This window comes from Castor canadensis, chromosome 17 (genome assembly GCF_047511655.1).
Source record: "Castor canadensis chromosome 17, mCasCan1.hap1v2, whole genome shotgun sequence".
Lineage (NCBI taxonomy): Eukaryota > Metazoa > Chordata > Mammalia > Rodentia > Castoridae > Castor > Castor canadensis.
In genome coordinates, this window is record NC_133402.1 from 44,679,644 (window position 1) to 44,706,525 (window position 26,882).

The following is a 26,882-nucleotide window of genomic DNA, read 5'->3' on the forward strand; positions in this document are numbered from 1 at the left end:
CTTTTATTCAGATGCATACATCTTGGATTAGTTCTTTGGTTTTTTTCTCCTCATATTTTCCTGATTTATCTTTTTGTTCTTCTTTCTTGAAGGTTTTTGTCAACATTATCTCCTAACCATTTCTATGAGTTTTTCACTTTTGATTTCATATTTTCACTTTAAGAGCTACTTTTCCTAAATGATTATTTTGTAATATCCTACTCTTAAGATAAATGGCATTTTATTGGCATATGTTAAGTTGTACATAATAAGGGCTTTCATGATACTTCCATACTTACATATAACGTAATCTGATCATCATATTCACCTGTACTATTACGTTCTTATCCTTTCTCCCTACCCCTCTTCTCTTCCCCTTCCAATATTCTACTTTTTTTTTGCTTCCAATTTTTTTTTGTCATTTTGTTTTTGAAATACCATACATTATTAATGCCAGGGGATTTCATTGTGCTAACTCCATACATGCATACAGTGTCCCCTGGACAAGTTCACCCCGTCATATTCCCATTCCCCTTTCCTCCTCCCCCTTTATCAAACAATGTGTGATGGGTTTCATTGTGCTGTTTATATATATATGTGTGTGTGTATATATATATATATATATATATATATATGCAGTGTACTTCTGTCCTCTTTGCTACTCCGTATCCTTTCCTTTCCCTCTCCCTCTCTCACTCATCCCTTCAACAGCCCCCCATGTACATTCATGTCCCATCATCCTCGTCGTCGTGGTCACCATCATCATTTTAGGTCTAGGTCCCACAAATGAGAAGAACATGTGATATTTGGCCTTTTGAGCTTGGCTTATCTCACCAGTATTCTTCTCTTGATTTATAAATATTACATCTCTTCCTAGCTCTGAGATTCTTATTCTCTTTTGTCTTCTTCTGTGCAGTCTTTTGCTTTTATCTGCTTATTTAGTTTTAGCTTTCTCTTTCACATTAGAGACTTTTCTCCCATGTCTGGGATTGGGCTCTCAAAGGCTAAACAGAAGTTCTGAGGGTTTAGATGGAGCTTGTCAAAGATGGCCTTTAAGTCCAGGTAGTCTGGCCAAGTCATATTCCATTGGCAACCCACTGATTTCTGCTCCTTTAGTTTTTTTTGTCTTGAGCTGATCTGATTCTCCAAAAAAGATCATTTATTATACTTCCTAGATGGTTTGAATCTGGCTTCTCGCATTCTGGAAACTGAATAAGGTATGAAAGTGGTGGGGTGGGGGAGGGGAACAGTATTCAATTGGTATCTTATTTTCAGTATAGAAACTCAGCCTCCAACTGTGCACAGGGGCCCCATGGCGGAAGTCCAGCATCTGACCTTCTCCAGAGATAAACCTCAAGTATCCTGCTAGGGAAGTAAAATATGGGCGGGACCAGAGACCTAGCTATTTCATAAAAAGACCAGTCAATTGCAATCCTCTTTTGTTTGCTTTCTGGGACAGGATCTTGCTATACACCCCAGGCTGGCCTCCAACGCACAATACTCCTGCCTCCGCCTCCTGAGTGCTGAGATTACTGGTGTACACCACCATGCCCAGAGCTAATTCCTGTATCCCTAATTTCTGAGTCTTTGAGGTATTCTGCAGTGTAAACGTAACTCCTTCGCTTCCTTCCCTGTCAATTAAGTCCTGACTTTCGTAAATCTGAGAAGTCAGTTACTACTCATTCACCCATTTCCTGGCTTTCAAAATTCTGTTGCTGTCTTTTCCCCTTTCTTCTTTGTCAATGTGAGCTAATGTCTTTTATATTTTAAAAAGGGCCTTTTATTTTTGTTATTTTAATAGTTTAGAAGACAATAACAATAAACAGTACAACTGCATGTTCTGTCTTTACCTGAAAGATCTAGAATACTTTCTCTTGTGATCACCCAAGCAGCACAAAAAGAGGCCCAGCCCCTCTCCTGAGTGAACCTGAAGACATACAACCAGCAGAAAGAAAGACCTGCAGTCTTCCACACTAAGACAATACAAGTGTTCTTAAATTTAAAGAAGGGACTCAAGTCCAGGAAAACACCTCAAATTTCAACAAGCAAATACTCTTTCCGTTCCTTTTGGTTCAATTATTTGAAAAATAAATCTTAATTCCACTTTGATTCACAATTCTACTTGTAAGACATCACCTCAGATAAGAGTCACTTTAAAAAAAATAAGAATCTAAGTTTATTCCAATGCTTAGTGCAGTTAAAGGTATTGTTTTATATAAATCATAAAATGTTCGCTCATGTAAAATACCCTCTACCTTCTCACCCAAACCTCACCCCTGTTGCACTCAAGAGACCAACCCTTGGTATCTTGAGTCATCCCCACCATCCTAAACAGCACTGTCACAGCGACAGCTCACCCTTCCCTTTACTTGTACAATAAGTGTACACATGACTCAGGGGTAAGTGCCAGGCAAGCTTTATTACAGCTCTCTCACTAGCTTGTTTCTTCACTTGAATTTCTGGAAGTGAGCAGGCAGTTTCTCTACCTGGATGGGAACATCCTTACAAACAGAGACCAAACCTTTCTCTCCCTTTAGCACCATAGCTGACAGATGAAGAACACTCAACTCATACTTGTTCATTTGTCTAACAAATATTTATTCAGTTCCTACTATGCACCAAGCATGTCCCAGGCATAGCATTTAGAGGTATGAAGAAAGCCTCAATGTTGTTTACAGTTTAACAAGGATTTGCGTCTAATATTAATTTAAGACTGCCTTTCGAGCTCTAGATAATAAAGAGCAAAGAAACAAACACTAGTAAATTAAATGTAAAACACATTTGTAAATATTCTTAAGTTGCTGGGTAGTTCAAGTAGTAACTACTTTACTCACCTCCATCTTTCTTTCTAGCAATAATTCTGTTTTTCAGCCATTCTTTGGTCTCTTCTTTGACATCCTGAGCAAGTTCTATAACCACCAAAGGTGTGAAAGAACTCTCAGAAGTATCCAAAGCTGATAAGGTCACTTTCATCTTCAGCAAACTTGCTGAAAACTAAAACAAACAGTAAAAATGAGATACGTTACAGGCTAGTTGCATTTTCTCTTAATTATACCTAATTCTGGCTTCCAAGACAAAAGCAAAGTTCTCACAATCCAGAGGGACTACATGATGGCTCAGCAGTGGTTCTAGGCACATGTGTAAGGCAGGCTTAGGAGAGAACAGCAGGCTTTTCTGTAAACAGTTCAGAATACAGCAGGACAGACACTTAGGATAACCTGTGCTCTCGCACAGGAGAGGTAGGAGAGCGTTTATAATGATGTGACACTGAAGCAGGATTTAGAAGAATGAATTGGGTTCCAGATAAACAATGGACAGTGTTCTAAGTAGGTGAACCAGTATTTCCCTACAAGTAATGGTGAGCATGGCCATTAGGCTAGGAGAAATAAAAGTGGTTAGGTGTGTTGCAGCACTAACTGTGTAGGGGAAGGAGGGATGGGATTGAGTTGGTATCTAACTAGGCCTGATTACAAAGGAAATGGGTTTTCTCTAGTATGCCATAGGAGTCACCAATTGGTCATAAGCAGGGAACTGATGCATTCAGCATGGACTATTACAGATCACATAGAGTCAGCACAGAAGGTGAGAGACCAGTTAGGAAGCCATTGGAGCAGTCTGCAAAGACCCTGAATGGTAAGGAGACAGTAGAAGTAAAAACTACTGAAGGTGAGAACTGGACTGAATGGAATGACTAAGAAAAACAGAAAAATGTTAGTGGGGAAAGAGTAATCAGGCTATAGTTATATGAAACTTTTCTGGCATCCATCCTAGCCAGGGAGAACCATTACCACACATTTCCTCCAAAAACTACACTTTCTAAAAGTGATACATAAGTTACAACACACACACACACACACACACACACACACACACATTCTGTTCAAATCTGTCCATGATTACCAGAAAGCCAAGCAGACAGTGAGAATAAAGAGTATATAGCCAGATCACAGAGGAAGCTCAGCACTTACAGATAGATTCCCAGAGCATCTGCCATTTGGGAAGAAGCTGAGAGGGAGCTAAGTGTGCCTTCTGTTGGCCAGGAGAGGCTAGGGGACAAGAAGTGTGCCTAGTACAGAGCTCACTAGAGGAAACGGTCATATAAAATCCCCACTTTGAACTGGGACCTCCAAAGACTTCAACATAAAGGTGAACCAGAAAGCCATCCTGGCTAAGAACTAAATTGTTGGTTCATATCACTTTAATCAGAAGACAAGTAAATGCACAAGAAAATGAAAAGATTAGTGACAGAAACAACATACAATAAATCCTAACAATGGAGTTAGCCAAACAGACTTTAAAAGAATTATCAGGTACAGAAAAGAGTAGGAAATACTCTGGAATTAATAGGTATAGGCAAGAACTTTATCAATGGAACCCCAGCAGCACAGCAACTAAGAGACAGCATAGATAAATGGGACCTCATAAAACTAAAAAGCTTCTGCTCAAAAAAAGAAATGGTCTCTAAACTGAAGAGAACACCCACAGAGTGGGAGAAAATATTTGCCAGCTACACATCAGACAAAGGACTGATAACCAGAATATACAGGGAACTTAAAAAACTAAATTCTCCCAAAATTAATGAACCAATAAAGAAATGGGCAAGTGAACTAAACAGAACTTTCTCAAAAGAAGAAATTCAAATGGTCAAAAAACACATGAAAAAATGCTCACCATCTCTAGCAATAAAGGAAATGCAGATTAAAACCACACTAAGATTCCACCTCAACCCTGTTAGAATAGCCATTATTAGCAATACCAGCAACAACAGGTGTTGGTGAGGATTCGGGGGAAAAAGGAACCCTCTTACATTGCTGGTGGGAATGTAAACTAGTACAACCACTCTGGAAAAAAATTTGGAGGCTACTTAAAAAGCTAAACATTGATCTACCATATGATCCAGCAATACCACTCTTGGGAATATATCCAAAGGAATGCAACACAGGTTACTCCAGAGGCACCTGCACACCCATGTTTATTGCAGCACTATTCACAATAGCCAAGTTATGGAAACAGCCAAGATGCCCCACTACTGACGAATGGATCAAGAAAATGTGGTATTTATACACAATGGAATTTTATGCAGCCATGAAGGAGAACAAAATGTTATCATTCGCTGGTAAATGGATGGAATTGGAGAACATCATTCTGAGTGAGGTTAGCCTGGCCCAAAAGACCAAAAATCGTATGTTCTCCCTCATATGCGGACATCAGATCAAGGGCAAAAACAACAGGCGGATTGGACTTTGATCACATGATAAAGCAAGAGCACACAAGGGAGGTATGAGGATGGGTAAGACACCTAAAAAACTAGATAGCATTTTTTGCCCTCAACGAAAAGAAACTAAAGCATATACTTTAAAGCAACTAAGGCCAATAGGAGAAGGGGACCAGGAACTAGAGAAAAGGTTAGATCAAGAAGAATTAACTTAGAAGGTAACACCCACGCACAGGAAATCAATGTGAGTCAACTCTCTGTATAGCTATTCTTATCTCAACTAGCAAAAACCCTTGGTCCTTCCTATTATTGCTTATACTCTCTCTTCAAAAAATTAGAGATAAGGGCAAAATAGTTTCTACCAGGTAGTGAGGGGGTAGGAGGGAAAAGGGAGGGGGCGCAGGGGTAAGAGAGGGGGTGGGGGAGGGGGAAGAAATGACCCAAACATTCTTTGCATATATGAGTAAAATAAAAATTTTAAAAATAAATAAATAAATTGTTCAATAAAAAAAACCCAAAAAACAAAAAATAAAAGAATTATCATATGCTCCAGGAATTTAAAAGAGAGAGAGATTGAGAATTCTGGCAAAGAACTAGAGGTTGTTTTCTAAGGGAAATTCTAGAATTAAAAAAACAGAAGAGTCAAAATCACATAAAATTAGACAAAGTTAAAGAGAAAACTCAATGAGCTATAAGACAGGCATGAAGATGTATGTAGAATTAAGTCCTAAAGGCAAAAAAGGAAATACAGAAAAGAGAGCAAAAGACAACACAGGAAGTGGTAAAAGTAAAGAAGGGAAGTACAGGGGAAAAGCAGTATCTGCAGAGACACTGATCAAGAATTTCCCCAAAATGACAAAATATATGAGTCTCTTCATACCTCAACCATGAGAGCACAAGAAAATGAAGAGAGGGAAAATCTTAAAAAGCACTCAGGAAAATAAAGGACAAAAGGTGCTCTTAAGGCAGAAGGAAATGACAGCAGATGATACGGAATCTGAAACAGAGAGGATGGCAATCTAGGAACTCTCTGACCCCTTTGTAACTACTTCTCCTTTATTAAATGCTCACTGTACATGACACATTGTGCTAGGTGTCTTTTTCTTCTTTGTGCTCCCCATCATTGCCTCCTTCTACCCTGAGCCCATTGCTCCTTCACATCCTAACCCCTCCTCTGGCCCACCTTAAGTGGGCAGGTCCCAGCTCCACATGACTTGGTCAAGGCCCAGGCACTGTGGGGACTGGCCAAGCAGGCTGAGCTGTACTGCAAGGGGTCAGAGCACTGTGGGAATGGGTCAGCCACCTACCTCACGTGATTCCATTCAATCCCCCTAACAGCCCTACAATTTGCTCTTAACAAATCAAGAGGAAAATCAGTGAAGAAGCTACTTTGCTAAGTTACAATAAGCAAGAATATTATTTTTCTATGATGCAGAGCTTAAAACTAAAGAAAACAGTCATTAAAGATATTCAAATTCTACACAATTTTTCCTACCAAGTAAAATTTTAATTTTCAATTGTCAACCACACAACTTTTCTTGAAGATGAGCTAAGACAGAGCTCAAAATAAAATGTCAAAATGAAACCATACTACAGAATCTTCTGGCCTAAGCCAAAATTAAATGTTTCGAAAATAAGTAAAATAACCCTCAACCAAATGAATGTTACTAATACAAACAAAAACTACTCAGTGACCAAAACGTAAAATAAACCTCAAGCCAAAATCATGACCAACTGAAGATAACAGTGATCAGCAATCTGAAAGCATTCTTCCCAACAATGTGGAGAATCCTGACCAACTACATGCCTGTATCTAAAGATTGCTCCACAACACTGCCAGGCACTAGTGTAATAGCCAGAAGCCTCGGATAATTGCTGTACTAGAGACTTCGATAAATTCTAGAAGTAATTTGGACGCTGAATGTACCTCAAAGGTCCATGTGCTAATGGCTTGGTTCCCAGGTGGTACTACTGAGAGGTGGTAGAACCTTTAAGAGGTTCTGTCTTTAGGTCACTGGGGCATGCCCTTTAAGGGATTATGAGAATCTGGCCTCTTCCTCTCTTTATGTTCACTTTCATGAGGTGAGCAGTTTTGCTCTCTCACATGCTCCCCCTATGTCAGACACAAAGACACAAAGAAATTTACCCCCAACACACACATCATCTTGAACTAGAACCTCCAAAATTGTGAACCTAAACAATCTTTATGTAAGTTAACAGTCTCAGGTATTTTATTACAGTAACACAAAGTTGACCAACACAAACTGATTTTATTATACTAAGTATTACTTATCCTTGATAATTAATAAGAAACTAATAAGTAGTCTTTACTCATCTTTAAAAATGAAAGTCTATGAAACTGTGCCCTACTGACTGAAATGATCCCAAAAAGAACCTACATATTAAAGATCATTTTAGGAGAACATCAGGAGACTCTTCAAGGCCTTAGCTACAGTTTCCATTGGTAATTCTCTACTTGAGCCCCTTTCTGTGATTCTTGAGGCAGAGATTCCAGCTGTCTTCTGAAATCTGCTCTCCCCTTCCAAAGAAGCACATGCCTAGATTGTATTTCCCAGTGTGCTGCTGTCAGGTGGACAATAGACTGTATTCTAGCCAACAGTATGTGAGCAGAGTAGTGAATGCTGACTCCAAGGGCTTTTACGTTAGTGGTTATGCCTCCTCCATATTTTCTTTCCCTTTCCATGGGCTCCCAGGATGGTAGAGACACAAAAATAAAAAAGTCTGGCTTTCTAAACCACCAGGAGAAGGGTGTTAACTCACAACCAATCTAGAATCCCTTCCTTGAACTACTATGTGAATGAGAAATCTATTATGGATCTAAAGGATACAGTGGTCTAGTTTCTTGATTAATACAATCCCTTTGTCTAGTCTCTAGTAATTTTGGCTATAGTATAATTAGGCATTTTGTTACAAGCTATCTCAACACTATTAGAATGTGATGGCTAACAAGAGCATAACCTTTGGAGAGATGGATCCAAATTCAAATTCAGCCCATAAGCTCTTAGTTATATGGCCTGAGACAGTTTATTTATTCTCTTCTGAAAAGTGGGAGGAATAAAAACACCATCACACTGGGTTAGTGTGTGATGAAATGAGAAACACCTGTTATAGCACAGTGCTTGCCGTGTAGCAGGTATGCAAACCACAGGCAACTTTTTATTACTGGCTACTACTATAAATATTACCAACAGACTACATAAGAATTCTAAAATGAAACTCTCTTCAGAGAAATTTTAGTCAATTCTGATCACATTTCCACCTCTCGACAATAAGAACGAGTACAATAAGGGTGACAGCAACATAATCAGCCATAGGGTGGAGAAAAGCTACTTAGTGCCCCAAGATATGCTGAAAGGCTTGTGTCAGTCAGCTTTGTGTTACTCTAAGGGCAAGTGTAAGTTTATAAAAAGAAAAGGTTTACTTTGGCTCCTGATGCTGGAGGTTCCAGTCCAAAATCAGGTGACTCTGTAGCTTTGGCCATCTGGTAAGGGCAATGCATTGTGGCAGGAACAACTGGTAGGGCAAAACCACTCGCCTTGATGAGCCAGAAGCCCAAGAAAAAACAGGAAGGGACTGAGATGCCACAAGCCCCTTTGAGGACACAGGCTCCAACAACCTTAGGACCTCCACAGGCCCACTTCCTAAAGATTGGTTCTACCACCTCCCCACAGATTGGTTCCCCACTGGAACCAATCCTTTAGCACACAGACCTTTGGGAGATACATCCATATCCAAGCCATAGCAATGATCTTGTTGGAATAGCCCATATCTGCTGTTAAGAAAGATTAATAGCACCACAGAAAATGAAAAGCCCAATATAAAACCAAAATGACCAGACTCTTTCCTCAGCCTGCAGCATGCTTTATTATCGTGGTTCTCTCCCTACCTTTGTAAACTACTTTCCCTCCCATCTTCTGTCTTCTCCCAACACTCTGCAAAGTGTTTCCAAGACACAGTCTCTAGAATTCTGCCTTCTTTTTCAGCAATGCCCCCTTCTAAAACCACTTTCTTTTTCTAAAGTTCAAATTCTCACCTCTGTATTAATGTGTTTACAATCTATGCCTCTAGTGCACATGGGCTTCATTGGGACTTTACAACAGTACTGGAAACTGTCACTAAAACTTCAGTCTCAACATATCCAAAACTAAACATATGAACTTCTCCTTGGTATCCACATCCTTCCCAATTTCCCTACCTTTTTCAGGGATACCATCATTAACTCTGTTAGTAAGCTTGGAAAATAGTGGCACCAACTTGGAGACCCACAAATAGTGTTTTTCATGTGAATCTCTATAACCCAGTGATTCTCAACCACAGGCAATTTTCAGACTTTGGACTTACTTGTTTTAAGTGTATACTTCATACCAGTTTTAATGATTCCAAAGTGCAAATGCAAATCAATTTATGTGAACAATCATGAAGAGAGTGGCCAACCCTGCATAAGAGTACATTATCTCTCCTTTCTTTGGTGGAAATCACAATCTTTCAGCAAACCAATTAACAGATTCAGGCTGTCTGCCTTGCACTGAACAGAGCATAGGTTTTGTTTGGAGAAACACAGAACTACAAATCAATACTGGATTCAAATTACACTCCAAAACACGTAAGAAACGCTATTTAAAGATACCTGCAAAAACCATGCTCAAGATGCAAGGTTCTATGAAAGAGAGCAAAACAAGATCTAGAACTCACCTCCAAATACCTAATGATTGGGTCAGAATAATTAATACACAAAAGTTTTGGATCAAGGAGAGGGGGGAAGCAGGTTCTATACAGAGGAACAGTGTATGAAATCAGTGAAGTAAGAATAATGACAGCATATGAAAAGACCAATAAGACTGGCCTGAGCAGAGCATTGGAGGTGTGGGGCTATGTTTTATAAGCTGCAGCTTTCTAAGAATAACAAATGCTGCAGTTCACACATGAACCCACTGCCAGGAAGGAGTCTCTCAAGTTTCTAAGCAGAGGACTCTGTCTCAGGACTAATATGGTAAATTGAGAGGGTAAGAATATAGCTGTTCTCCATGGTATTCTTAACTCTCCTGAATGGCTGAAACTTTCCATAAGAAAAGACAAGGGGAGACGGTCATGGTGGCACATGCCAGCACTCAGGAGACTGAGGCAGAGACTCAGGAGTTCAATGCCAGCCTGAGCTACCTACGACACAGCAAGAGTCTATCTTAAAAAAGAAAGAAAGAGTGAAGGGGAAAATAGTAATCTAAACTAGTAGAATAGAGGCTCAGCTCCATCACCTTCAAAACAGAAATGACAAGCACAATAAAAATTTATCATGTGCTTACTACAAGCCAGGCTATAATAAAAATCTAAAGAACTATTCCAGGAATGGAGGGAGGGAGGATAAAGGAGAATGATGGAGGGGGTGAATTCAACTATGATATATTTAATATATTGTAAGAACTTCTGTAAATGCCAAATGTTCCTCCAGCACAACAATTTAAAAAAAAGATAAATGACTATATAAAAGCAAATAAAGTCTACATTGTGCTTTCAAGGAGTCTCAGTCTAGGAGCAGTGTGCATCAACTCATTCTCAAGTGGGCTAAGTGTAGAAGCAAGACCCCAGGGAGCCAGGGTAGCCTCAAAAGAAGGCACTAGCTGCCTAGGAAGGGAGACTGGGAACTAGACGCCCTTCAATACATGCATATAACTACAGGGCTTCCAACCTGGAAGAGTATCTCTGAGTGATGAAATAGCAAAGCTGGGAATGATTAATTTAAGAGAACAGTAAAGTGTTCAACAGAATCTGTGTGGACATACATCAGAGGTCAAAGTTTTTAAATATTTATGCATTGGTTGATGTGTGTAACAAAGGGTCCACCTTATTCATAATTATAGGTCATAAAACAATTTTGCTGAGACAAGTACAAACAGGTTTCCATTCAAAACATGTATACACTTTTTAGAAACTCATAATAAATGTTTGCTATTAATTTATTTTCATTTAAGATGCTATATGCTATTCATTATGCAAAGTACAACATTAACAATAGTCTTACAAATCAACAATGACAAAAATACAAATCATGAAAACAACTCCCAAAAGAAGAAACATGCCAACAAACATTTGAAAAGATATTCAAAGTCACGAATAAGAAAAATGCATAAAGTAAGAAAAAGACACTTTTTCCTTTCAAATTTTACCAACGCTAAAAGATGGAAAGAACCCAGTTGAGCATACACATAGAGAATTATGCATTTTCACACTTTGCTAACAGATATTGCAGCTTGACATCACCTTTCCAGAAATCAGACTGACAGTATGAAAAACATTAAATATCTACATGCACTCTTTGATATGACATTATTTCTATGAACGTATTCCAAGAAGAAAAATTTTAAAACATAAATATAGAGAGAAGTTCATTATTGCTTTATTTATGAAATTTATCTCAAAAAGATCATTAAACCAACTATGAACATAAATGTTCATTATAAATTTTGCTTATTGAATTTACTTATGTATTCATTGAAAGAAACAACAACCAAAAAAGAAGCGACCCAATATCTGAATGCCCATCAACAGGAGATCGAATAAGTAAAGCATGGTGCAATACAACGGAAGCATTAAGAACAGGAAACAGGTTCAACTGTGTTATTAACATGGAGAGCATTTCTAACACATCATAAGAAAGCAAATGGGAGATGTGCCTCCATATAAGTACATATAATAAACACATGGCAACACTGAGTGACACTTATGTGCAAGGTCCTGGGCTAACGTTTTAATGAGAATTAACTCCTTTAATCCTCACGCCAACCCCTTGAAGGAGGAACTTTAATGCTTCCATTTTACCAGTGAGAAGACAGGTGAGGGAAGTTAAGTAGCTTGTCTAGCATTTCACACTGGCAAACAGGGGAGCTGGACTCAGAGCCCGCAGCCTGACACCAGGGCCCATGTCCCTCGGCACGTGTGTGTGTGTACGCGTGCACCAGACTACTTGGGAATAAAGGCTGCATCAGTGACTACTTAGATGCATCTCTCCAAGTTGTTTTCCCTAGGTAGTAGGGTTTTAGATTGTTTAAACTTTAACTTTTTTTGTTTAAATTTTAATGAGTTATACTTTTATAATCAGAAAAAGGTGACAAAATGTAGGTACAGAATCCTACATTTTCAATAATTGTAAAATATATCCTTTTGTAAAAGCCAAATGATATTTTTACATTATCTAATACAAAAAAATCTTCCTTTATTCACTGCAGTAAAACCATGCTAACCTTGTATAAAAGCTGCCTGGCTTTAAAACCTTTGCAACAAAATGCCTTCTTTCCAACCGTGTCTGACATAAAAGGACAAGGAACTTCTGCATCTCCCCTCCTGCTGGCTCCCATCCAGTGGGCTGCCTAAAGCTCCATGGGGACTGGACTATGGTAAAATTTTTAGAGCAGAACTCTAAAAAGTGAGGGTCATTCCCTTGCTGTATCATATTAACCAGACCCAAAGTCATACCACTAGTGTGGTGAACACAGAAATGCAACTCAATGCTCTTGGGACAACACCATGCCATTTGAAGACCTTTGTTCTCTTTTCATGAACTTAGCAGCCAATAAAGTGAAAGTTGGTATGACAGACTCATCATCTGAAGCAGCACAAGCCTTGCTACAACCATGTAGCTGCATGCTTCAGCTCAATAAAAATCTCAAGACTAGGCCAAGTGCAGTGGCTCACATCTGTAATCCCAGCTAGTCTGGAGGTGGAGATCAGGAAGACTGAGTTCAAGCCCAGCTCCTGTAAAAAATTAGCAAAACCCCATCTCTATCACTAAGCTGGGCATGGTGGCACACACCTGTCATCCTGGCTACACAGGACATGATAGGTAAGAGGGTCATAGTCCAGGCAGGCCCAGTAAAAAACACAAGACGCTATTTAAAAAGTAACTTAAGCAAAAAGGTCTGGTGGCTCAAATGGTAGAGCACCTTCCTAGCAAGTGCAAACCCCTGAGTTCAAACCCCCATACCACCAAAAAAAAAAAAAAAATCTCAATGCAAGTATTGCCTGGATCCTGCTTTGAGCAATGTGAACCCCATGGGAAGAGGGAGGCCTGCATGCTACCTTGGTCCTTTCAGGTTCCACTCAATACATGAACCTCTCCCGGAGGTTTCAGCACTGCCAGCAACAGTACTGTGAGGACCAGCTTCACTCCACTGGGCCCACTATACTGCTCTTCAGTTGTGTTGTCCACTGAGCTACAGTGTGCTTGGAGGCCAGGTTACCTGAGAAGCAGACCCCTCTACCAAATTCTGTCCTTTCTCAGGTGTTGAACTGCACACAGGGCCAAAGACAGACCTACAAAGGAACTGGACTCATTTGGCTTTTACATGAGCTATTGGATCTTTGGCTCACAGAGGGAAATCCTGACCATGGTGGTTAAGACACAAAGAAAGGCAGTGTGAATTCAATCAAGGAAAGGTAAGGGGAGAGTAAAGGGTTATTTTATCAAGGATCAGTAAAAGAATAATGGATGGCTATTACTGCCAAAAGCAATCTACATGTTCAACGCAATTCCCACCAATATCTGGATGACATTCATCACAGAGATTGAAAAATCCACCTTAAAGTTCATTTGGAAACACAAGAGACCACGAATAGCCAAGGCAATACTGAGCAAAAAGAGCAATGCTGGAGGTATCACAATACCTGACTTCAAACTATATTACAGAGCCATAGCAATAAAGACAGCATGGTATGGCACAAAAACAGGTATGAAGATCAGTGGAAAAAAATAGAGGACCTGGACATGAATCCACATAGCTATGCCCACCTTATTTTTGACAAAGGCGCCAAAAATATGCAATGGAGAATAGACAGCCTCATCAACAAACGTTGCTGGGAAAAGTGGTTATCTGCCTGCAGAAAACTGAAACTAGATCCATGTTTATCACCCTGTACTAGTATCAACTCAAAGTGGAATGAGGACCTTAATATCAGATCTGAAACTTTGAAGTTAGTACAGGAAAGAGCAGGGAATACTCTGGAAGCAATAGGTATAGGCAAAGAATTCCTCAGTAGAACTCTAGCAGCGCAGCAACTAAGAGAGAGGAGGGACAAACGGGACTACCTGAAATTAAAAAGCTTCTGCACAACAAAAGAAATGGTCTCTAAACTGAAGAGACCACCCACAGAATGGGAGAAAATATTCACTGGCTATACATCAGACAAAGGACTGATAACCATAATATACAGGGAGCTCAAACAACTAAACTCCCCGAAAATCAATGAACCAATAAAGTGGACAACTGAACTAAACAGAACTTTTTCAAAGGAAGAAATCCAAATGGCCAAAAACACATGAAAAAATGCTCACCATCACTGGCCATAAAGGAAATGCAAATCAAAACCACACTAAGATTCCACCTCACTCTGTTAGAATAGCCATCATCAAAAACACCACCACCAACAAATGCTGGCGAGGATGCGGGAAAAAGGAACCCTCATATACTGCTGGTAGGAATGTAAGCTAGTACAACCACTTTGGAAAACAATATGGAGGCTTCTTAAAAAACTAAACATAGATCTGCCACATGATCCAGCAATCCCACTCCTAGAGATATACCCAAAGGAATCCAACTCAGGTTATTCCAAAGGCACCTGCGCACCCATGTCTATTGCAGCACTATTCACAATAGCCAAGCTACGGAAACAGCCAAGATGCCCCACTACCCACGAATGGATTAATAAAATGTGGTATATATACACAATGGAATTTTACTCAGCCACAAAGAAGAATAAAATTTTGTCATTTGCAAGTAAATGAATGGAACTGGAGAACATCATTTTCTAAGCGAAGTTAGCCAGGCTCATAAGGCCAAAAATCACATGTTCTCCTCATATGCGGATTATAGACCTAAAATAAATGCAGTAATATTATTGGACATGGGTCACACACTAAGGAGAGAATGCATATAGGAGGAATATGGAAAGGGAAGGAAACCCAAAATTTGAAAGTATTTGATGTGCCCAGTGTAGAGAAGCTAATATAGTAATCTTAAACTGGCAGAGGTCACTATGGGAAGGTGACTGGGAAATAGTGAGGAGGTCTGGTAGAGATGAATCAATGTGGGTTGTAATACACATGTGCATGGAAGCAATGCTAGGAAACTCTCTGTACAGCTATCTTTATCTCAAACTAGCAAAAATGCTATGTCTTTCTTATTATCTCTTATGTTTTCTCTCCAACAAAATTGGAGAAGAGGGCAGAACAAGTTCTGCCTGGAAGTGAGGGGGTGGGGAGGAAGAGGAGGGAGGCGGGGAGCAGCAGGGGAGAGATGGCCCAAATAATGTATACACATATGAATAAATGAATAAAAATAACAACAACAACAACAAAAGAATAATGGATCCTTTATTCTGGAGATTACAAGTTTCCTCAGTTTAGGGTAAAAAAAAAAAGTTATCACAAGGAAACCTTTAAGAATCACCTTATTTCAGACTTGAGAAAAACAGGAACAAAAATAACAAAATCACTCTCATTCATAAAACAGAATAGGAAATATTTCAGGAAGAAGAAAAGAAAGGGTGGCTCAGATCAAATTGGGATTTCTTAAGAAGAAAGGCTGCAATTTTAATGGCCAGCACTGGAAAAGGACTGGAACAGCTGCAGAGGATCCAGGATATAAATCACTACTCAGAAGCATCCTCTAAAACCTGCAGACAGGCAGTTAATGATGGGAGCATCCTGGGGGTCTCCCTCCTGGAGACCTGGGATGGCTGCCTTGTGGTTACCTGAGATGCAGGCAGATTTGAGAATGGAAAACCAGTATTGACTTCTCACTGACAGAGATAGCATAGGCAGCTAGTGAGACACACTCCCTGAGAGAACGTGATCCCTCAACTCCCAGGGAGGTACAGGACAGGTGAGACACACATGGGATACTGGAGACAGCCTGGTCACCACAGGCCTGGCCAGATCTGACTACAGGCTGTGAGACAAAGCCATCTTTGCACACCCCCACCCTACTGAGCCTCAACATGGGCTCCCAGGGAAGCCAAACCAAAGCATTTCCTCCTGTCATTCATGTTTTCTGTCAAGATTCTCTCATTTTGGCTAGAATCATGTCTGACACACACTGTGGTTTCTTAGTAGAAATGCCTCAGGGGCAGATAGGTTGCTGGGGTTGAGCAGATGCTGCAGAAATAGATGCTCAGTTTTAAAACTGGGATGAGTTGGTCAGACTTAAACAAGGTCATTGCTCTTTCCTCCCAAATATCCAGAGACAGGAGTTGGTATTTGGCACTCTGCTTTTAAGAGATTCCATTGTCAATTCATATCCTATGGTTAATTCCTTCTGTAACTTGATGATTTGGAAATAATACATAAAGGTAATTAAGAAGTACCAACTTGCTATATGATCTACTCAAACAGTAGTCTGCTTTATACAAGAAATGAAGATAAACATCCTCTTCTAAGGCATGGGGTTTGGGACATGAATTGAGGGAAGATGTAGGCTTTCTCACAGGCCTGCTTTACTTCACAGCTCTGCATACAGTCATCCTGTTTAGGAGGGCACCCAGATTAAATGATGCTAAGGACACATACCCACTAAATACCATGTGGATTCTGAATTGAATCCAACACATTAGAAGGACAACTGGTGAAATCTGAATAAGGTCTGCAGATTACTTAATAGTATGAATGAAATTTTCTGGTTTCAGTCATTCTGCCACAGTTATGTAAAATGTTGACATTTGAGGAAGCTAGATGAAGGACACAGGCTACTCTGCGTACTATTTTTACAAAATTTCTACAAATCCAATATGATTTCAAAATAAAAATTTTCAAATATCTCTTCCAACATAACATATATGCACTTTTTTTTCTTTTTTTGCCAGTACTGAGGTTTGAACTCATGTTTGCCAGGCAAACAGCTCTACCATTTGAGCAACTCGACCAGCATTTTCCTGTATTGGGTATTTTCAAGATAAGGTTTCATGAACTATTTGCCCAGACTGGCTTCAAACCACGATCCCCCCCCCCCGCCCCATCTCTGCCTCTGAGTAGCTAGGATTATAGGCGTGAGCCACTGGCGTCTGGCATATGCACTCTTTTTACCACACACTCATGCACTGAAAGTAATAGCTTTGGATTCACTTATGACACTAGTCATTCTGAGCTGGTAGCTTTCAAAAAACTAATGCATTATAATTTATAAAAGCAAAAATTTAGAGATAATTTACATGCCCAACAATGAGGAATAGACTAAAATAGTGCAGCTGTCATTTAAGTCAATGACAAATATATCTCCCTAGAGCAACACTGAATCTTCACCTCCAAGCACAATACCACACACATAGCTGGAACTCTAATATCTGATACAAAAATGAATCCAGAGGACAGGCATACTAGTACATGTCTGTAATCACAACTACTTGGGAGGTGAAGACAAGTAGGATCATGGTTTGAGGCCAGCCAGGGCAAAAATTGCAAGACCCCTATCTTAACCAATGAGCTGGGCATGCATGCCTGTGTAGGGCTGTTCCCTGGACAAAAATGCAAGACTATCTGAAAAATAACTAAAGCAAAAAAAGGTTGGAGGTGTGGCTCAATGTCAGTATCCATTTGGTGAACAATTAACCAACCATTTAAAAAGCTACTTAAGAATTGTTAGTGATCAAGGAAAATGCTAAGTGAGAAAATGGTGAGAAAAAAGCAGAATTCGAAGTGATATAAAATATCCCAACTATGTAATACACAGACTTATATAAACAAAAACTACAAAAATTAGGAAGAAATGCATCAAAATGTTAAAAAAAAATTGGTAAAAATACTTTTCTCTACCTTCCAAGTTTTCTACAAAGAAAAAAAAAGTTTTACTAGATTTATTTAAATACATATACACTCCAATTTACCAGGCCTCTTCTATACCCTACATTATTTTAGATCTCTCATAAATTCCATTTATCTGCAATTCTACTACTCTTTCAACAACAGCTGGTCAGAACAGATGATCAACTTCCCATGATACAGTCATGGCACTGCTGCATAAGGAGGCTTCAGTCAGTGAGGGGAGGCATATAGGATGGTGGTCTCATAAAATTATAGGCCTAGGGAGGTCTAACACTAGTGTAGTCTCTTTGACTCAGAATTTACCTTGGTTAAACACCGAGTCCCCTAAAGCTAGTGTGACTTTACACAGAAAAGTACACATCTCATAATAGATTTAATTTTTTTTAATCCCTGGATTAGATATAAACTCTGCAGGATTTAAAGGAATGTGATACAACTGTGTCTGGAGTGTGAATAAACCTCAGCTGTACTTTTTAAGTCAGGGACCTCCGGGCAAGGTCCCAGCTGTCAGGCAGGGTATTCACAGGCAAGCACGCACAATGCAGGTGTGGTGAGGGTACCAGGACAATCCAAGGCGACCAGGCCATCCACATTTCTCAGGTGTCCTGGGCACTGCCAACTTACATCTATTATTTAAACTGCACCACATGCCCCAGTCAGAAGCCTGGACACCTTACACCCGAGGTGAAAGAGAGGGCGTTATCCTGCAAGCTCGCTCCACACAAACCAGCAGGGACGCCCCTGTTCCCGGGACGGCCTGGAAAACCGTGGATCGCTGGCCACCAGTGAGTTGGATCTCCCTAAAACCGCCCCACTCATGACCCCTTCCCCAGGATCCTGCATCCGGACCTCGCCAGCCCGGATTTCGGCCTCTCCGCCTTTCCTCCGCCCCTTGCCCCCGCACATGTCCCCTCCCCAAGCCTCGGCTCCCCCGGCTGGCACCTGCGACTAAACCTTCTCTCCTGACACCCCGCCCAAACACCCCCCGCGCTATCCCGGTCCAGCCGGCCCGTCTCTGCCGGCCCGGGGAGGCGCCCGGGGAAGGGAGGAGTGCCGGTAGGCGTCTCCTGGCGGGCGGACTGCAGCCGAGGCTCAGCGCCGTACCGGGTCCGGCGGTCCCTTCTCTCACTCACCCGCCGCTGCAGCCGCGTTCCACGTCTTCAGGGGCGGGCCCCGGACCGGCTAGACCCGGAGGCCGGGCGAGCTGGACACTCGGGACCGGGGACGGGCGGGGCCTGCGGGTCGGCGTCGCGGGGCGTGGCGCGCGTGGCCCAACCTGAAGGCGGTAACGCGCAGACGGGGGGCGGGGCCTCACTGGCTGTCACTCCGAGTGGGGACGGGACTGCGGCGGGAGGGGCCAGTTCTGTAAATCAGGAGGGGGGCCGAAGAGGAGCGGAGAGGCGTGCCTAGTGGGCAGTGGCAGCGAATGGGGCGAGCCCGCGGCGGGGGAGGCGGGGCCTCGCTGGGGCGTAGCGCGGAAGAGGCGGGCCTATCTAAGCTGTCACTTCAAGCAGGGGTGGAGCCTAGCTGGCTCGGGTGCCCAGAGAGGTCGGTACGCGGGAAGGAATATGAATCCAATTTTCTGCTCATTTTCAGGTACTAGGACGAACCCCATTTTGATTGTAACATCACCTTCAAGTGATGAAAACCCCCAATCCGGTATGTGATAAAACCTCACGCAACTAAAGCCAACTCCCTTCCAGTGGTCTATAGGGTTTCCCGCCCCGCCTCTCCTTACCTCTTTGAACGCTTCTTTTATCTTTCCACTTACTGAGCTCAGGCCACTGGGTCCCCTTGCTTTTCCTAGAACTCGCCAGACATCCTCCCATTTCCTTCCTGGGGCCCTTGCCCTGGCTGTTTCCTCTCCCTAGAAAGCTGTTCCCCCATAGCACGTAGTTTACTTCCTCTGCCTCAAGTCTGCTTCAATCTCAGCTTCTCACTGCTGACCATCCTACTTAATACCTGTTCTCCTCCCTACCACTTCCCTACCTGCCCTCCTATTCATTCATTCCACAGCACTCAGCACCTTTGAATGTTCTATATTATGTTTATTATCAGTCTCCCTAGAGTGGTAGTAGCTTCACAAGGGTAGGGATTTTTGTCAGTTTTGTCCACTAATAGATCCCCAATGCCTAGAACAGCTTTAGGTTCACAGTAGACAAGCAATAACTCTGGAAAGAAAGGAAAGAACAGATGCTTTCTCCTTCCACAAGATCCAGCTCAGGCCAGAAGGATGCCTCAGTCCTGCAAAGGAAAGAAGGCTGGTGTGGTGTGTTCTTCACCCCTTCCCTGGATCCTCCAAGTTCAAGGCAGGAGGGAGGGAGACCAGGAGACTACTAACTACTTAGTGGGGGCTGTTTCTCTTTCTTTTTAGACCCCTCCCCATCCCTGTGCTCTCATGGAAGTTCAGCTACTTTACCGGCCAGTTCTTCTGTCACGATCTTTTTGCAGCTCCTGCTGGATATGTCTAGAAGTTCTTTCTCTTCTGAAATCAGGACAAATTGTTCAGGAACTTCAACACATTCAGATATTACCCACTAGACTTTGTTTTTCAATTACACTGTTCATATCTTCTCCTCCCCTAAACTTATGACCTTTGTTCTATATAACTTCATCTTCTGTGGTTTATTCAATAGGAAGAATTAGAAAAAATAAATTTTAAATGGAAATATTAAAAGTTTCTTTGACCTGGACAATCTTATTTCATCTCCATAATTAAGGTGGCACGGTGGCACATGCCTGTGGTCTGAGCTGGCAAGTTCAGGGTCAGCCTGGGCTACATAGTGAGTTCTAGTCTGCATAGTGACACCCTGTATCAACCTCCCAACCAAAAAACCAAAAAAAAAAAAAAAAGCAACAGGGGAAAAAAAACTTTCTGTTAAGTACAACAAATTGTTGGACAACACAGGTGGCAGAACTGAGTTAATAACATGGATTCTTGTATTCATTATCTTTTGTGATCTAACAAAATAGCTACAAAGAATTAGGAATTCTCTTCTCCACCTCTCTCCATTTGGGGATTTTCTCTATGCCATCTGTCTCCCAAGAGTCCCTTTTCCAAGTTCCTCTGTCCAGAAGGACAGATTTTCTCTGTCTTAGATGTCATGGTTCTAATAGCAGTGCAGCTTCAAGACTGGGGCCTGGCCTCAGGGAAGGGGAGGCAAAGGAAAACAACTAGTAGTTTCCAGCACTTTCTCTAGCTTGCTTCAGCCTTTTTCCCAGTCCTGTGGCTATGTGGTGAGGTTTCTCTCAGACTCTTTTCTGACAATGTCTGGTTGGCAGTTCCAACCAGACCTGGTTGGAATGGTTTTGAGGGCAGAACCATTTTGTTCTGCCCTCAGATCAAAGCCAGGAGGTAGTGGAGAGAAAAAACAAAACAGGAATCTCACCACCTCCATATTACTTTCTCTTCAAGTTTTGAGTTCCCTGCCCAATCTTCCTGCTATGATTTACTTTTCAGAGTCCTTGAGTAGTTGCATTTATATTTTATCCAGAGGTTTCAGTGGTAGTCAGTGGAATATAAGTTTCTGTGGACTTACTGTATTTTGGCCACAAATGGAGCTTACCAATCTGATAGATGACAAAATGTTTTAATTTGCATTTCCCTTAAGAGTGTTAACATCATCTTCTCATGTTAAAGAGACATTTGTATTTTATTTGCCATGAATTATCTGTATACTGTGTTCAGTTTTTTACTGAATATAGAAACTCATTACACAATAGTAAAAGTCGTCTTTTTCTTCAATGTCAATGTCAAAGTTTTTCTCAGCTTGTCTTGTCTTTTGACTTTTCTTATGCTGTTTTGCTTGTTACGTTGTTTTGTTGTTTGGCCGTGCAGATGTTTTCCATTTCTAACTAATCAATCTTACCAAGCTTTTCTTTTGCCACTTACTGCTCAGTTATATCATACTTAGAAAGGTCTTTGCCTCTCTTAGATTACTTAGAAAATTCTTCTGTTTTTTAAAAACCTTGTTATGGTTTTGCTATGAAGTATCCCCAGAAGGTTTATGTGTTCCCAAACAGCTTCATTCCCAACAATTCTCAAGCTCCCTTGCTGTTTTCTCCTATGGCCATCTGAAATGAACAGTTTACTGAAGGGGAGACTTCAGTGGCTGCTACAATAGGTGGTTATGATGGGAATGAGGGATGCAAGAACTGTTGGGAGAGGCTGAACTTCTATAACTATGCTGGAGAGTTTAAAGAAAGAAATTGTGTATTATAAAAGCTTCAAAAATTAAAGTCTTATGATTCTGGTATGGAGATAAACCAACAGATTGATGGAGCAGAAGAGAAAGCTCATACATATAGAAAGAAATTTAATATATGATAATAATGACATTTAAAATCAGTAGGGGAAAGATGGGTTCATTAAATTGGATTAGGCAAATATGTAGCTTTTCAGATATAAAGTTTGAAGCATTCCACTTGCCTCATATCAAAATTAATTCCTGATGGAACAAATTTTAAAAGAAAAAGAATAGCTGGGTGCTAGTGTCTCATGACTATAATCCTAGCTACTCAGGAGGCAGAGAGCAGGTGGATTGAAGTTATTCCTGGGCAAACAGTTCTCAAGACCTTATCTCCAAAAAATCACAAAAAAGGCTACTGAGTTGGTCAAGCAGTAAGAGCACCTGCCTAGCAAGTGTGAGTCCATGAGTTCAAACTGAAGTGCCATCAAAAAAAAAAAGAAGAAGAAGAATAAAACCATCAGGGCATATTAATCAGACTTTTCATCCTTGTGACAAATACCTGAGGGAAACAGTTTTAAAAGGAGGAAAGGTTTATTTTGGCTCATAGTTTCAAAAGTTTCCATGGTCACTTGGGCCCATCGCTGTGGCCCTGTGGTGAGGCAGAGGACCATGGCAGAGAAGGCACAGTGGTACAGAACTGCTCACCTCATGGAGGCTGGGAAGCAGAGAGAGAGACAGACAGAAAGGTAGAGAGGACAAGGTGTATCTTTCTAGGCATACCCACAGTGGCCTATTTTCTCCAACTAGATCCCATCTCCTCATTCCATTACCTCCCAATAATACCATCATTACAAATCCAGAACTGTCATGATCCAATCACTTCCCCAAAGCATCAGGTCTTTATTGGAGAGAAAGCCAAAGAACAGGGGAGAGGAGTGTCTCTGAAGCAAGCAAAGAACATGGATTAAGGAGAGATAGTGCCACATGTTGGTGTTAGGTCAAATGAGATGAGAACTGAGAATATAAAATAATATGACATCCTTGGGATGAACATATCTGTCCTTATCAATTCTTGTGAATGTGCTAATATCACTTGTGAATAAACAAATATGTTCAATTTGATGAAATAAAACTCAGCTCTAAGAAACACACCTAAAGAAATTAATTCAAAAAGTTTTAAAGTAAAACGGAAAGATACATAAGCAAATATAAGCACAAATAAAGCCAAAATCTTGATCTTAATAAGGTCGAATTCAGAGCAAAACAACAGCAAAAAGCAATAGGAGTTTAGAATGCTAAGGCATAGAATTCTTGATAAGGTAACACTCATGAATATGTGTATACCAACTAACATTGCTATTCTTAAGTGTCCTAGGAGTACCCCTGCTCTGAAGTCTTCCCTCTGGCTATTCTTCTGGGAACACTCTCCCCCAGAGCCCAGAATGTTCCTTCATTTTCTTTAAGACACTGTTAGAGAATGTCATTTTCTCACTGGGTCCTACTGTGGCTCCCCTGTTTAATACTGCAACCTACTCTATCTCATCCTTTTAAACATTGTTTCCATTCCTATTCTTCCTGGTCCTTACTGAGTTCTCTTTAGTGCCTAGTCTCTCATGGACTGCTTCCAGTTCTTCCTTGTTTCTTTGATGGCTTCTTTTTCAAGTGCTACCAGCCCATGTTTCATCTCCTGTTGTCTCATCTTCTCTTGAGCTACTTGCAAGAGCTATATGTTGGAAGGGTCCAGGTTTCTGTCTTGGAGTTTGTCTTACTAGTCAGGATTGAGTGGCTCAGTTGTTTTAGCCTGGTCCATTCCAAGTTAAACTATAAGCAGCTGGAGGGCTGACCACAGTGCAGTCTTCTCCTCTCCCTGCTCATTTGGAGACTGCTTCCTTCAAATATAAAGCTTGTCCATCCTCCTTTTAGCTCTGCGCATTTGACTTCTACACTTAATCTCTGCATGCTGCTTCTGGTTAGGGTTTGGCCTTGTGCACTCTCTCCTCCAAGCCCTTTAACCTAGAGTATCCACCAGAGTTAGATAAGTCTTAGATCTGCAACTTTCAGTGTGCTCTCTCCACTGTGACCAGCACTCCTACTGATTGGTTCTCATTGCCCTGAGTACCACTCCCTTGTGTTTTCTGTGGTTTTGAGTTCAGGTGCCTCCCTGTTTTGTCAAAGGTGAGGTTTGGTTTTCTATTTCTCAGTGCCCTTATTCCTTCTGGATGGTTTCTAAGGGAAAGGAAAAATGCTTACATTATCCATCCTTCTCAAATCAGAACTGCCAATTGATTTTCTATAAAATAAGGTTTTAGTATTAGCAAAAGCTGAGGCAGAAGTTCCAGTTATTAAAACATTTTTAGAATTGGCATAAGCATAGTGATGCTTTTTTTTCTTTCTAAGACTTGTTTTAAAAGATTCTTATTACATGAGAAGGACTCACTAGATAGCGTCCAGATCCCCTTCAGTGTGGAAATCTCATGACCTCAACTCACACAGACAGCCTGTTGTTTCCTATGGCAAAATAAAATGCCTTTTTAAAACAAGAGACTTACAAGATTCAAATTATCTCCTTCAGAACAGGACACAAAGTACAATCCTTAAGAAATACATTTTGAATTAAATTGACCATGCTGATTATTTTCTGTTTGTCCACATCTATCATCCCTCTTTCCCAATCCTCTGTGTCCCAGGAGGCTATGGACTGCCTCAGTGGGCTTCCTTGTCCTCCAGCCCCTGGCTGGGTTCAGTTCCTGGGGCACTAGCAGGAGACTGGAGGGAAGGGGTGAGGTCAGATTATTTGTTTTTTGGCTTTCTCTGTGCTGAGTCACAGCGAGTTGGCCATGTCTGTCTGTGGAAGGCCAGAGCTACAGCCAGGTCGCCCTTCTCATATGGTTGAGTAATGGTTCCCTTTCCTTTCCTTAGGCCTAAAATGACAGTGACTCCAACTGCTATGACTCAGGTGCTGCGCCACGCTTTGTCCTCCCCTAAACTTGCCCTCACCTTTGTGAATAGTCTCTTTTTAAAACTCTGCTCAGATTAACAAATTTTTGTGTGCCATCTGTTTCTACCAGAGCTGTGACTCAGGTATTGGCCATGTTTTGCTCCCCTAATATTCCCCAGCCTCTCCAAGCAGCGCTGCACAGCTTTTACGAGAGAGGTGACTATTGTCCTAAACTCTTCCAAATGTGATTCAGATTTCAGTGGAAGAATTTACCATTTTGTTTTCATGTTTGCACAGCCATGGAAAGAAAGCAACAACATAAGGAAAATAGCTTAAAAATGTGAAAATTTAATGCCCAGAATGTGATAGATTAAAAGTATATATAAATAGCAATGGTGGTAAAGAGAATTAATATTCTAATTACATAAATTTACATTTAAGCCAGGCACCAGTGGCTCATACTCCCTAGCTACTCAGGAGGCAGAGATCAGGAGGATCACAGTTTGAAGTCAGCCCCAAACAAATAGTTCACTAGACCCTATCTCAAAATGAAGGTCCCAACACAAAAACAGAGCTGGTGAAGTAGCTGAAGTGGTAGAGCACCTCCCCAGCAAGTTAGAGGTCCTGAGTTCAAACCCCAGTAATGCCAAAAAAAAATTACACTTAAAATATAACATCTAATATCAACCTTTAAATCAAATCAATTATAACCACATGAAAATTTTGGATCATGTTTAAAGTGTTTCAACATATCAGGTAGAAATAAAGGGAAAAGAAAATGGCCTTTAGCTGGATGCTGGTAATAATCCTAGCTACTTAGGAGGCTGAGATCAGAAGGATCAAGGTTCAAGGCCAGCCCGGAGAAATAGTTCGCAAGACCCTATCTCCAAAATAGCCAGAGCAAAATGAACTGGAAGTGTGGCTCAAGTGGTAGAGCACCTACCTTACAAGCTTGAAGTCCTTGAAAATTTTTATTTATTTATTTATTTTGCTGTACTGGGATTTGAACTCAGGGCCTATACCTTGAGCCACTCTACCAACTCTTTTTTTTGATGTTTTTTTTCAAGATAGTGTCTCATGAACTATTTGCCCAGATTGGCTTCAAACCTCAATCCTCCTGATCTCTGCCTCCTCAGTAGCTAGGATTACAGGCATGAGCCTAGTGACCTTTAAATTTTTGTTAAGATGTTTTTGATGTTTCTAAAAACAGAAATCTATTTTAATATACTAAAAGACCTCTCCCACCTAGAAAGAAATAATGTAAACTCTTCCCATCCTCCTGTAGGGTCAAATATAAACAAACACCTGTTAGGGTCAATGAAATAGCATATAGGCATTTTGAATATCCTGGGAAAGGTATTATTTTGTTTCTACTGTTTTACTGAGAACCTATAGCACACAGCAATGACCATTTGACATCTGCCAAATAACCAAGTGCACAATTTGGCTCACAGGGTTATTTCAATTTCTTGTCCTAGCAGGGAGTAGGCTAAATGACTCCTGGGTCTTTTCCAGGTCTTCTGTGTGTCTAATACATTCCTGGAATAAAGCCACTGAATAATAGAATTTCTATATGAAACTGCTCACCCGAGGAGAAAAGCTCATTCAAAATATTAGATCTCGATTAAGGTAGGTATCTTAGTTATCAAAATCTGGGCCATTAGTGCCAGAACTACAAAGGGTATGAAATTTTACCCCACTTGTTAGCTAATGAATTAGCCTACTTGAGCTTCTTGG

General features: G+C 40.9%; 1 protein-coding gene across 4 annotated transcripts in view; it reads right to left on the reverse strand.

Annotated features, from left to right (window-relative positions):
- The window catches only part of Ano10 (anoctamin 10), a 189,410-nt gene extending 170,101 nt beyond the window's left edge, over positions 1-19,309 (reverse strand). For all 4 annotated transcript variants that reach the window (XM_020186305.2, XM_074059959.1, XM_020186304.2 and 1 more), the window contains exons 1-2: positions 19,151-19,309; positions 2,814-2,973 (exon numbers count right to left, since the gene is read on the reverse strand). In XM_020186305.2, the coding sequence (XP_020041894.1) occupies positions 2,814-2,952 (139 nt within the window). In that variant the 5' untranslated portion in view covers positions 2,953-2,973; positions 19,151-19,309. The remainder of the gene's footprint in view (positions 1-2,813; positions 2,974-19,150) is intronic.
- Between the last annotated feature and the right edge of the window lie 7,573 nt (positions 19,310-26,882).